General features: G+C 40.7%; 1 protein-coding gene across 1 annotated transcript; it reads left to right on the top strand.

Annotated features, from left to right (window-relative positions):
* The first annotated feature begins 240 nt into the window (after positions 1 to 240).
* TIMM21 (translocase of inner mitochondrial membrane 21) lies at positions 241 to 8,392 on the top strand. Its single transcript, XM_077352898.1, has 6 exons — positions 241 to 799; positions 4,346 to 4,408; positions 4,503 to 4,600; positions 5,368 to 5,441; positions 7,622 to 7,727; positions 7,817 to 8,392. Exons 1-6 carry the CDS (start codon positions 466 to 468, stop codon positions 7,907 to 7,909), a joined length of 768 nt encoding a protein of 255 aa, XP_077209013.1. The 5' UTR covers positions 241 to 465; the 3' UTR covers positions 7,910 to 8,392.
* The last annotated feature ends 4,795 nt before the right edge of the window (positions 8,393 to 13,187 follow it).

Here is a 13,187-nt window from a genome sequence, read left to right on the forward strand (position 1 = left end):
CTTATCAATGCGCGCCCCTGCTATTTCCTTCAGTGACGTAAGGATTTGTGTTGCTTGAAGTTTTCGAGTTTGGTTTATTGCCTAAAATAAGGGGCTGAAAACGATGGGGGGGGGAGAGAATCGAGACTCCTTGATTGCTGTCGGACTCGTGCTGCGAAAAAGGACGCGGAGCGGTGCACTGTGGTAATTGTAGTGCTCTTTGCTGTGCGGACACGAGTAAAGCAGGCCGCCTGTAAACTTCACTTCCCAGAGAGCTTTGCACTCACAATGGCGGCGTAAGTTGTAATGACCAGGGAATATATGTTATTCGCGCGTCCTTCGGTTTTGTTAAAGTAAATGAAGGCGTGAGAGTAGAAAAAACTGGGCGACTTGTGGGACGAATGCAGGTTTTGCAGGGAGAGTAACTTCCTCCACGATGAGTACGGTTCTTTGCACAGACTCAAGAAGGTTTGATTAATAGATCTTATGCGCTCGGCGCACTATAGATTTTCCTTTATGATGCTTTCTTCTTTTATCCGAGGTGTTCATTTAAGCGACAAGCTACTGGCATCCCCTGTGAAATGGTCGCGTGTAAGCCAAAGGAACGCATTTATCAGGACTTGGGTGTGTTTCAAGTTAGGGCAAGGGTTGAGTGGCGATGGAGCTGTCTTGCACCCTGGATTGGCCTTTGGTAATGTGAGGAGGAATATCTGGACTCCAGAAGGATCCCTGAGAGCAAGTAGATCTGAAAACAACAACACACAGCTGTCAATGCCAAGAAGCCAGAAAGGAGGTACCTCCTTGTCTGCTGCTCAGAAAGGTAAGGGATAGGAGATTGCCAAAACTGCTTGTACTTTTGTATCTTTTTAGTTATAACATTGGGTTATTCTGTGTGCAGTTAATCTATGTGAAACTACTCTAGGTTTTCAATCTGTAATTGCTTGGACAATCATACTAATTTGAGATTTATTAAGGTCATTAGTGTAAATGTTTGTTGAGGTCCTGTGGGTTGTGGGGTTCTCTTGAATATAGTGTGCCATGAATAATAACATTTAAATACATATGCAAACATAAAGAAAAACACCTAGGTATGCAACATAAATTAGCCATTCTGAGTGTTAAAGCATATGTAGAGTGACAAGGAAGCAATCATATACAATCAGCAAAATTACTCAAAGGTAGAAAGCCCATGACCACCAGAACTGGCCAGTGATCTAGCAGTGGGCAGTGGCCGACCTTCTGTCCAACCTATTCTAAGGCACTCTACTATTATTTACATTGCAAAATACAGATGTCAAAACCTTCCCCTGATACTGCCTCCTAGCACTGGTATTCAGATCTTTCCTGCTTCTGTATACATTCCATTTACTTACTGTGGCTTGTAACCATTGATAGACCTATCCTCCATGGATCTGACTGATCCCCTTTTAAACTCATCTGCACTCATGGCTATCACTATGTCCACTGGCAATGAACTCTACAACTTCACTGCCTATTGAGTAAAGAAATGTTTCCTTCCGTCTGTCTTGAACTTGTTTCCCACCAACTTCATTAGATCTTCTCAAGTTCTGGCGTTATGAGAGAAGAAAGAAAATCTCTCCCTATCCTCTTTCTCCCCCCCCCCCCATGCATACAATTTATAAAACCAAGTATCTAACATGTCTCCTTTAAGCTGTGTTTGTTGTTTGTTTTAGACTGAGAAACTCCATCCTCTGCAACATTTTCTCATATAAAAGTAGCTACAATCCTGTAATTGTCTTGGTTACTCTCACCTGTATATTTCCCAACTCTATAATAATCAGTTTTCAGATACAGCAACCAAAGCTGTACCGTATTCTGAATGAGGCCACATCATAGCTGTAGACAAATGCCCAAAGTTCCTAGCTCTCAAAGTATTTTACTAGCCCCCTATCTATGTTCATGTTTGTTAGAAAAGTAGATCCAACTCTTTCTGATTTTATGAATGCTTTGTGGTTCGTTACATAGTAACTTTTTCTAATCCCAAGTAAATATTTGCGTGCCTGGTTCACTGTTTAGACACCATGCAAAACTATATTGTTTCCTGTGAAAATTCTTAGCTACCGTAAGTAAACTGTTGTAGGTTTGAAGTATAGATATGGCTTTAATAAAATGAAGGAGTTCTAAGTGAACAAAAGGGATGTCAGTTTAGCCTCCATGGATGTAGACCTATGCAGGGTTGAGAGCACCTAGGCCCTTTTATTTCAAGGGATTGCAACACTGGCATGCATACGTAAGTATGTATATACAAGCAAGGAGCCACAAGGGACTAGTGGGAAAGGGGCTTCACATTCCTCTTGCATTTCTTTCCTGTTTTCTTCTGAAAGTTGTTTCTGGTACTAGTACAATAGGATGCTATGTGGCTTTATTCTATTCTTGGGGCATTTTATTTTAATTTTGGCATTTAATTTTTGCTTTGTTTTTATTGTTGTTTATTTCTACCTTATGTAGCTTTTTGTCTTCTCCTCCCCATACTTTTGGTGCCAAAATTTCCTTCCTAGTCTTGTTTGAGTGGGGTTGGAGTGTTGTGAAGACTTAGGTGAAAAGGCTTTGAGGGAGTTTTAATTGTTAGCTTATTGTTACATAGCTTGTAGTTGCAGGGTTTTCAACTGGTTTTTAATCTGAAATGGTTGGTCTTTTGTTTCGTTTTAATTATTTGCCCACCTGAATTATTATAATTTGTAATGGTCATCTTGATGAAAGACATCTTAATTTTTATTGTTGGTCTGAAACATCCTTGCTGCTCTACCAACCCACCCACCAGCTCATCCTCAGTGCTGCCTCCCTCTGCCTTTCATTCCACCACCACCCCCTTACACACCACCATCTACCCATCTTCCACAACCAGGCTGAAGCAGCTGATGTGTCCCCCTAGTTTGTAGGAAAATCTATTTAGTATCTATGTAGCCTCCATCCTCAGATTTAGGTGTCTGCACATGGGAGCCACACATCACTGATGGTCCACAAATAAAGATGCTGTGCTCATTGCATTGTTTATAGCCAAATTGTATTTATAGATGCAACCAACTCTACTATCAGTTTTATTGTTTTCTTATTATTTCTTATTCAGCCACATGAAACTAATAATTTATCTTCAAAACAGTAGAAGTGAAAGCCTGGCTGAGTTTAATGTTCAGAAGCAATGTTCCCTGTATAAAGTTTAATGTTGTACTTTAACATTAAAAATAACTGTTTTCTAATGTCCTTGAACAAATCTTTGGTGAAGCTACTTCAGTATCACTGCAGTTCTATGTAGTTACTTTAGTTTAATCCCATTTCCGTGGCTGACGCTGGAGTGAAGGGTTAGAGGCTAAACGTAACTGAAGCTAGTGGAGACACCTGAGCAGTAGTTTATTCCCAGATCGTTGAAGAAGTCATGATACAGCCATTGGTACATCATACCCCTGATGTCTCTAGTCAGTAAAAGTTTTGCAGGAGCAAATAACACAATTATTTTTTAGCCATTCAGGCTTCTTTTGGGTTCTCTGTATTTGTCTCAATTTCCACAGAGCAGCTGCAAGGAATGTTGTTTATGTTTTAAAAGTCTTGATGGTAAGAAGCTTCTGTTAGTGGACACTTGCTGTTTTCTGTTGCTATTGACAGACTGCTGCCCATCTTAATCTGTCCTGTAGAGGTATGTGTATAGTACTTAAGACTGCTCTATAAATACCCTGGTGATTCTGAAGTTAACAGTCATGATGGAGAGATCAATAGACCATGTTCTCATGAGAGCTTGCATTTAAGTAAGTGACAAAGTATGGCACATTAAAAGAGCCTACCTTGGCTCGCAGAGAAGCAATTTGTAACTTAAAGTAGCCATAATACTCCAAATTAAGTGGTTGCAACTCATCACTCGAAAGGGACTTTTTTATAGACAGTAACTTAAATTAGTGAATCCAAAAGACACAGAGGCATGAAAGTCATTAGTACAGGACACAATTGCCATATTCTGGTGGCAGTGGGACATACCTATTTAGTCATGCCACGGTATCTGTCTCCCAGGTATAGATTGACCACAGTCACTGGAAGAAACAGATGTATTGACATCTGCGGTTCTTCTGTGGTTCTGAGAGTCAGACAGTTATCCGCTAACACCGCAATACTACATATAGTGACCCTGTGCTGCACAATTCCTGGGTGGGGAGTAGAGATGGGGCCTGGGGGTTAGTACATTTGCTAGGACTGCAGAAAATCCTTTTTGTGTTCTCCTCCTGTGGCCAAACAGTGTGATGCTTTTATCTTTATAAAGTTTTAATTAAACTATTAGGAATCATTTAACCCATGTGACATTATTGTGAATTTTATTGTCTGATATACTTAATACTATCTTGTTTTTTTTCTCTTTCAGTGAAAGAAGCTGGAAGAGATTTCACATACTTAATTGTAGTGGTGGTTGGAATTGGAGTTACAGGTTACCAAAACAACAAAATCTTACAATTAATTGGTTATTTCTCTAGATTGGTCCCTGATTCATCTACATCTGTTATGTTTTTCTTCTATTTCAGGTGGTTTATTCTATGTGATTTTTAAAGAGTTGTTCTCTTCCTCTAGTCCCAGTAAAATCTATGGAGATGCTTTAGAGAAATGCAGAGCTCACCCTGAGGTTTGTTTTCATGCATGCATTTAAGAGTTTCTCCTTTAGAAGCTGCCCTTGTATTAAAAAGGAAATCTTGCCTTTATTTACTTGGTTTGCTCATCTGACACTGCAGACCTGTTTGTTGTGTTTATCTTGAAATGGGAACTGAATCTCAGTACCTGGGAGGGAAGCATTTCATGGTATAGTTTATGATGTGCACATCAGTTGTACATACTGCATATTGCCAGAATAAGAGTTCTGCCAGTCAAGCTAATGGAGCACAACTAGTAAATCAGCAAAACAAAAATCTCTCTTGGAATATTCTTGAGCTCTGTATCACCTATCAAAGGTGAAAGGGCAGCAATTATGTGGACTTCTGACTTTCAAGGATGATGGTGCAGAGACATTTAGTAAATTTTTAGTAAATTACTGCATCCCTATAGATCAGACAGCAGTGAGCAAGAGGCAATTGGAAAGTGTGAAAAACTCACATTGCACAGATAATCTTCAGAGATTTCAGGGAACCCTTTTTAATCCACTGGTGCAGTGAGGTGCTGCAGGCTGGCCTTTAGACATTGCAGGGGGTTCTGGGATGTATTCTGGGGTGCCCTCTCATATCTGATATTCTCATGAGATTGAATATTTTAGAAGATTATTAGCAGTAGACATGCTTTTTTTGGAGGGGGTGTCAGGAAAACTTGACTGCGATTGCTGATTTTATTGTTAAGTAAATTGCTGACCTACTGCTTGACAGTAGAGAATGCTAATTCCTCTATCCTGCATTTGTTGATTAGGTTATAGGTGTTTTTGGTGAACCCATAAAGGGTTATGGGGAAGCAACACGGCGTGGAAGAAGACAGCTTGTCAGGTAACCGCTAACGCATATCTTATAGAAGCATTAGGTTTTTTCCTAGTACCTTCTGTGAGCATGCATCACTCCTTTTTCTTCCTCTTTTTACTTTTATCATACTCACTTGTTTTATCGCCACTTAATTCAGGTAGAAGAGAACATACTATGGAGGTATGTGGCTGGGGTCATATTTGAGCCCTGGTGCCCTAGAACCAGATGCTTCTCAAGTTGCCACTAGGACTTTCATGCTTTAAAACATAAAACTCATTTCTATACAGCTGCGCACAGAAAGAAATAACGGAGGTTGCACTTTTCTGAACACCTTGTAACATGTTGATACCATTAGAATGTTGCTCAGTGTGCTACTTGAGAACTGAGAGAAGCATCAGAATGGTCCCCCCCCCCTGGGAAACACCTTTGTGACAATCAGTACACCATGAACAAAGTATTTTATGAGTTATAACAAATCTACTGTGGAATGCTTTCTAGATACCTTTAGTCTGATGGTTGCTCAGCACATGACTACGTTTCACAAGTTACAGAGAAAAAAACATTGTTGGAGGAGAGTTTGTACCGTATAAAGTTGGAATGACTGAATCATTTTCAACTTTAATTTCTAGAACAAAGTGTTGCTGGGTCACAGGCATGTTTGTCAGCTCTATAAAGAATGTTCATGGCCCCGTGTGAACATAGGAAGGGCACTCTTTTGCATAATAGGCTTCTCTCAGCTTTTTAATCTAAATTTGAGTGTTTTTTTCTGGAACGTCCTCATGAAATCATGCTCCAGTTGTGTTTCCACCATTATTTCCACCATCCTTGGACCAGTCTTTTCCGAACTTGACTTGATCCAGTGTTTGTGTGGCACAGCACAGTCCAAGAACATAATCACAGTATCGAGAAAAGAAGGTGCACATTTTCATAGCTTTATTTTTGCCTATATCAGTATTGTTTCCTCAGGCCCTTGGACTTGAAAATTTTCCCCCTTCTGGTGGAGAGCTTTTTGTAAGCTCTTTAAAGAATTTCAGTGATATCATTTAGGCTTGTAGACCAAGGGCCCAATCCGGTCGATTCGGCTTTGGCGCCTATTAAAGTCAATGGTGCCATTGACTTTAATGGGAATTCCAGTGTTTCCACCTTTCCCAGGGACTGGGGTTTTCATTTACAGCCTTCAAACTTTCAGGGTAGCTCCAGGAGGCTCTCCCCTGACCCCTCTCCAAATTTCACAACACATGATCACAGGGTCCACTTCCAGGGGTTTCAAAAGAGAGTGCCCCATCTCTCCATTCTATCCAACGGAGAGTCTGTTCCATTAGATAGAATGGAGCAGATGGGGCATCATCTTTCAGAGCTCCTGGAAGTAGACCCCATGGTCCAATCACTGTGAAATTCATAGCGATTAATGTAAAATAAAAGGAGCTTCGCTCTGGTGGATGCAGCCTTTGTGTCTATTTTTTTCAGTTGTTATCTCCATATCAAGGAATAATGTGTGAAGTCTCAGTTGTCTAAATCTCTGCCAATGCACAGAGTATCCCACCTCTTTTCCCAGCGACTTTTTGAGAAAGCCTATCCTAGTTCTCTTCTAACGTTTTGTCATTGGGTTAGTATCTCAGTCCACAAATTCTTGTGTGCAAAATAAAACTGCATACATTTGCCTGCATACCGTGATTCTGTGCACTTGCCTGCCAAAGCAAAGACAGCTGGTAGCATGCTGGAGTTCACAAAGCACAGTATATTGAATGAACGCCTGAGTTTTAAAAACAAGTTTGAAATATGCTGGCTTACGATGAAGTATTTGAGTGTGTTTACTCCAGTAATTGTAAAACTACAGCTGCAGTCTCACACATGCTTCCTGGAGAATGAATTCTGCTTAATTCATGTAGAGGGGCTTACATCCAATGTTACCTGTGTTTATTTGGAAATAACTAATTTTGCATCCAAATATCCTGGCTTAATTTGTGGATTGGACAGTTTTCTATTTGTGAAGGCCGGTATGACCTGCTGGGCTTAAAATTGGCTCTTCAAGCAGAATGACCAATTATAAACATATTAAGCACAGGTCTGCACGTCCACCTCTGAAGCAGTAGTTGGTTAACCATCTGGTTTGAATATATGGTTGGTGTCTTTAGACGTAGTATGTTACTACTTTTTTCCCTTCAGACCATATGCTGCAACCCCTTTTCTCAACTCTGTTTTCACAGTCACATTGAGTACATAAAAGATGGACTGAAATATATGCGCCTGAAATTCTACATTGAAGGCTCAGAGAAAGGAAAACAAGGGACCGTGCATGTGGAAGTGAAAGAGGTGCGATGGCTATGAATGATCTGAGCCAAAAGCATTTTTTGATTCTTAAGTGACCATGAATTAAAAAGCAATACTTTTGCTTGTTACAGAATCCTGAAAGTGGAAAATATGAGTATCGCTACGTATTTGTGGATATTGATGTCTACCCTAGAAGAACTATCATTGTGGAAGACAATAGATAAAGAAACAACTGGAAGGACTCTTCATTGTTGTGACTCTTCTTCATAATGTGATGGATGAAACAAATGAGACCAAGAAGGTTATTTTCCATCTTCATGTAATATCGAGGCCCTGCTGGTGAAACTAAGGAGGGTTATAGCTATTTTGTGATTTAAGTACTGGAAGTAAGAATCATGTTTTTAATAGGAAATGCAAACAGCGCTGACACTCTGCATATACTTTGGCAGTAAACCATGACAACTGCAAAGCTGTCAAAAGAACTGGTAAATAGTAACTTTAAAGCCTACACATCATATACTGCCTTCTAGGATTTTGGAATAAATTTCTCCATTTAGATATGAATTACAGGAACTTAATGCAATAAATCCAGCACGGCAAATGTGTAGATAATCTCCATTGTATTCCTGTGCACAGCATTTTAGTACACATTATGGTACAGAGCTTCTGATTGGACATTATTCTGTTATTAAATAATATAATTCTGATGGCTATTTAAAGAAAAATGTGCTTGCATAGGGATGGGCATGAACCAACTCCTGAACTAAAGTTTGTCACAAATTGTGGTTTACAAAGCAAGGTTTGTGGAAGAGGGCCCAGCACAAACTTTCCACAAACTATGATGCTGTACTTGGCAACTTACAAATGGATACATTTTCAGACAGACAGAATTCTAAGGTAATGGGGCGGGATGGAAATCTCCAGCCTTGGAAACACCATAAGGAAACCTCTTAAGCTCAACATGCACTTCTAGCTGCCAGTAACTTCCCATTCTGCCCTATGGGATCAGAAAGCTATATTCAGCTCACTTCGACAACCTCTAAACTGTCAGCTCTTTGCAGTTACACAGAAAGGCAGGGAACTTTTGAAAAGTGGACTAGCAGAGCACATTAATTTATTCCTTCCTGACTGTAATCTATTTCTTGCTGGGGTTTGAGTGTTAGGTGGACTTGGGAATCTCTAAGCCATCCTGGATCTCTGAGTGCCTTGGCTGAATGAAGGCCCATATTTTTATTGTGATTCCTCTGGGGTTTGGATATAAGGTGCTTGGGATTCTTTGCAACACTATCTCCCTAACTGGAGAGATTGTAGAGCAGTAGACATTTGATGACCTCTGCCCAAAAGCATTTTCCTGGCTTGATCTTAGTCCTGTTGGGTTTGCAGTGGCACTGATTCTGCTCAGCTTACAAAAGTGCCCCCACTGCCTTCTTTTCCACCTTTACAAAGGCCACCAAGGTGCTGGCTTCCATACATACATGATAAAATCACATGTACATGATAAGATTACATTTAAAATCACTAAAATTAATCCCTCCACTCCCAAAGAATGTATATCATAAAGACAAAACTAGTGTTAAAATACAAAACAAGAACATTGGCCAGGACAGAGGAATCATTGAGTGAAATTTGCTTGGTTACGAACATCGCAATGTCATCTTGTTCACTCTGTGCACTTTCCTTAAATCTTCTGTCAGTCTCACTCTTCCAAGAAGATTTAAGGTTCGCAATAAGGTCGCTGTAGCCAGGGAAATTTACCTGTCTGACAAGCATTGCTGTGGGAAACAAAGCCAACGTAGAGAGTGGGAATGCCTCTCAGGTGGCGATTCCAACTGATTAGGGATTATAGGGTGAGATCAGTCTGCATGCTAACATTATGGAGGACAAGCAAATCCTGTTTGAGCATCATTTGTCTTTTTGCCAAATCGGTAAAACACTTTCTCCCTCCTTGATATATCACTGAAAATTAAAACACTTTTTAATAATGCCAAAATGGTGACAAAAATGTTTTCTACTTGTAAGAGGTTGCAGTCATCCATCTTTTCAGCTCACTCTTTAGACTATTCATCTGAAAACTGAGGGATGGTGTAATCTCTACCAAATGGTTTGAGTATTGCCGGAGAGTATTGCCATCTAGTGGGGTTTATGGCAAACTGCATCACTTAACAGTTCAATTCTAAACTAGTTAAGCATAGAGCAGAAATCCACCAGTAGCTATTAGCCACAACATACAGGTGGAGCACTATGTCTGGGCCAGGGGTGTGCAGTGTTCTTGGTGCTTGGGGGAGGGGGGAGGACAACAGTGGGAGGGCTTTAGGAGTTCTGGCCCCACTGCTAGACCTCCTGCACTGCCTTCCCTAGTGTGCATTCTAAACTGACCTCCAATTTCTGTTTATTATACCTTGACTGCATTGCTTTCTGAGGTTCTTTGAGATAGAAATAGTGCTAGAGATTAAAAAAGCATTTAATCAGAGGACTGCCTAGGGACCCTGTGCACACTTCAGAGTAAGTATCTGAAGGACCGCCTTACTCCCTATGCCCCTCTCAGGGTGCTTCACTTTGCAAATACCAGCAGCTTGGTGATCCCTGGACTGCATGAGGTTCACCTGATCTCAGCCTTTTGGGCCCTGGCCCCAGCCTGGTGGAATGAGCTCCCAGAAGAGCTGCAGTGACTAATTCAGTTCCACAGGGCCTGTAAGATGGAGCTCTTCTGCCAGGCCTTTGGTTGAGGGGGACATCAGAGGCCCCTCCTCCTAGACTGTTCCCCATTATTCCCCAACTGGGTCACATTTTCTTTTTGGGTATTGGCAGTTGGGGGATAGGGAGGGCTGGGAGGGTTTGATTGTAAGATACTTTTTTGTTTCTATATACGTATTTGAAATTTTGATGTTAGCTGTGGCAAGCCTGCCAACTGAGAACTGTGGCTTATAAATCTAATGACATAAAACAAATAAATAAGCCTTGTTCACTGAGAAATTCAGTGGGAGTTCTATCACAATAATTGACGTCAGTAATGTTTTCAAAAAAATGTCACTTGCTACCAGTAAAAATGGCAGCGCCTCAGAAAAAGGAGATGACGGTGGGGCAGATGTGGGTGGCCCCTTTAAAAGCACAACAAACTTAAAAGACTGCAAAATTGACTTCAGGTCCATTCCTTCTGGAAACATAGGTGCAAAGGAGATCTGTTGAAAAAGTGTGAAACTTAAAAAAAAAAAAAAAACCTAGAGAGAGTATGCATGTGTTGCCTTTCAGTTCTTTGATCAAAGAGCCTTTAATGTGAAAAGAGATGCAATTTCCCTGGCCCTGTGTTATCATGAAACATAAAACGTTTTGGGGACATTTTGATCCTCATGTTCCCCGCATTTTAAAGTCAGGAGATTGCTGGAAGGTGCTGTTTTATGCGTCTGGTCTGTTTGAACCAAAGGGTGCACCCATACCTGATATTGATGGGGGGGCTAGGCAACAGTCTTATTGTGAACAATGAGAGCCAGGTTCAAATAGTCACTTGGCAAACCAGTCACTTGCAGCATAATATATCTTGCAAGGATGACAATGCAAGGGGAACTGTGTTTGCCACCTGGCCCCCCAGGGAAGAGAGGCAGCATCAAAGCACATACATAGTAAATGTACAGGCAAGTGAGGCCATTAAAAGATATCATCTTTGGTTCTTATTCTGGGAGGACCGAAATAGCTGCTTAGACCCTGATTAATATTTATTCTAGTTATAAATGACTAGTGCAGCAGGTGGGATAAATTAGTTGTTTAAAGCTTGCCAAGAGCCTAGTTTAAAGTAAGCATAACTAACTTCCGGATTAATGTGAGATACCACCCCAAGTTGGCTGGCTCAGTATACAGTGTTGTGTAATATATTTATCCCTTGTGATAACGACCCTGTCTCCGCACATTAGTGATCACAGCAGCTGTAATGCTTTTTTTTATATAAGCTTTGCCCTTTCTGCAATGTGACTCTGCTAGCACAATCAAAACCCTGTGCTTTTTTCTTCTCTGATGAAGCAGTTCATAGCTGCAAAATCAATTTATCAGAATTAAACACCGGCAAGCTGGCTTCGTGAAGACTCCTCGATTGATTTCTAGGCTGGATTAAACTTTCTCCTTCATTACCTATTCCCTTATACAGGGGATTCCAAGCATGTAGAATCATATCCAAGACACAGTAGTTCGCTAACTTGCCAGCAGTTTATGGAAGTGTAAGGAAATTGGTTTACTGGTACAGAATCAAAATTTGCCAACTTGCCAAAATGGCAAGGACTGTCTAGTACAGGGGTAGTCAAACTGCGGCCCTCCATATGTCCATGGACTACAATTCCCAGAAGCATTCGCTGGCAGGGGCTCCTGGGAATTGTAGTCCATGGACATCTGGAGGGCCGCAGTTTGACTACCCCTGGTCTAGTATGTTTCAAGGTACTGTATTTATTTAGAAAATATCTGCATTGACACTCCATAGAATCTACCTGGGGAAAAAGCCCTACATGGTGAGTTGCCCGTGAGAGAAGAGGAAGAAGAGATGTTTTTTTTTTTAATATTCTGCTTATCACTACCTAAAGGAGCCCCAAAGCGACTGACAAACACCTTGATCTTCCCATAAGAGACACCCTGTCAAGTAGCTGTGGTTGAGGGAGCTCTAACAGAACTGCTTTGTGAGAACAGCTCTAAGAGTACTGTGACTAGCTCAGGGTCACCTAATTGGCTACATGTGGAGGAGTGGGGAATCAAACCTGGTTCTCCAGATTACAGTCTGCTGCTCTTAACCACTATGCCACATTCGTTCTTGTTGCAAACACGATTTTTCTCATAGCTTGGTGTCTGATTTAGAGTTCCTAGAAGTCAGAAAAGGGAAAGAGAGAATGTAACGGATAATGTCACGCTGTTTTTAATGCCACAAATGGTGGAAAGATTGGATAGCAATTTAAAAAAACAAGGTCACCGTGCGTGAACAGGTAGTTGTGAGATCCTGCATTGTGCAGGGGGTTGGACTAGATGACCCTGAAGGCCCCTTACAAATTCTATTCTATTCTAAGGGCTTGGAAGAAAATGTTAAATGTGTACAGGAACCATTTGTTGGATGTGTCCTCATCACATGTAAAGTCTCCAACACTTGGGATTTTGTGTTCCTGCTATTTTCAAAGGCATGGTATTTTGGGGATTTAAAAAAATGATACACTTCATTCCTCATGCAAAATCAAGCAATACGAACTGGCTAAAGACAAGAGAGACCATGCTATAATAACATAAAAAACATAAAAGCAGGACAGCCACATTACTGAGCAGTACTAAATTGCCGTATGCAACCAGAATGGACTATTTTTCAGAGAAGCAACCACAAGTCTAACAAAACTGTATTGAGCCTTCTAAATAAACACTGAGACATCTATCAGTCTAAATGTGTTATTACAGCCTACAGCAATGTTATAACTGTGCACTTTGGCACAATGTAATAGCTCCACTAAAACAATGGATTTACTTGAGAATTTAAGTGAGATTCAG

This window comes from Paroedura picta, chromosome 9 (assembly GCF_049243985.1).
Source record: "Paroedura picta isolate Pp20150507F chromosome 9, Ppicta_v3.0, whole genome shotgun sequence".
Taxonomy (NCBI): Eukaryota; Metazoa; Chordata; class Lepidosauria; order Squamata; family Gekkonidae; genus Paroedura; species Paroedura picta.

What these genes read in the sequence shown, in the direction of transcription:
- TIMM21 (XM_077352898.1), top strand. Translation starts at nt 466, where the DNA reads ATGCGCTCGGCGCACTATAGATTTTCCTTTATGATGCTTTCTTCTTTT. An exon ending in CTTGTCTGCTGCTCAGAAAG is followed by an intron (nt 800 to 4,345) that starts GTAAGGGATAGG and finishes TTTCTCTTTCAG; the next exon opens with TGAAAGAAGCTGGAAGAGAT. An exon ending in TGCATGTGGAAGTGAAAGAG is followed by an intron (nt 7,728 to 7,816) that starts GTGCGATGGCTA and finishes TGCTTGTTACAG; the next exon opens with AATCCTGAAAGTGGAAAATA.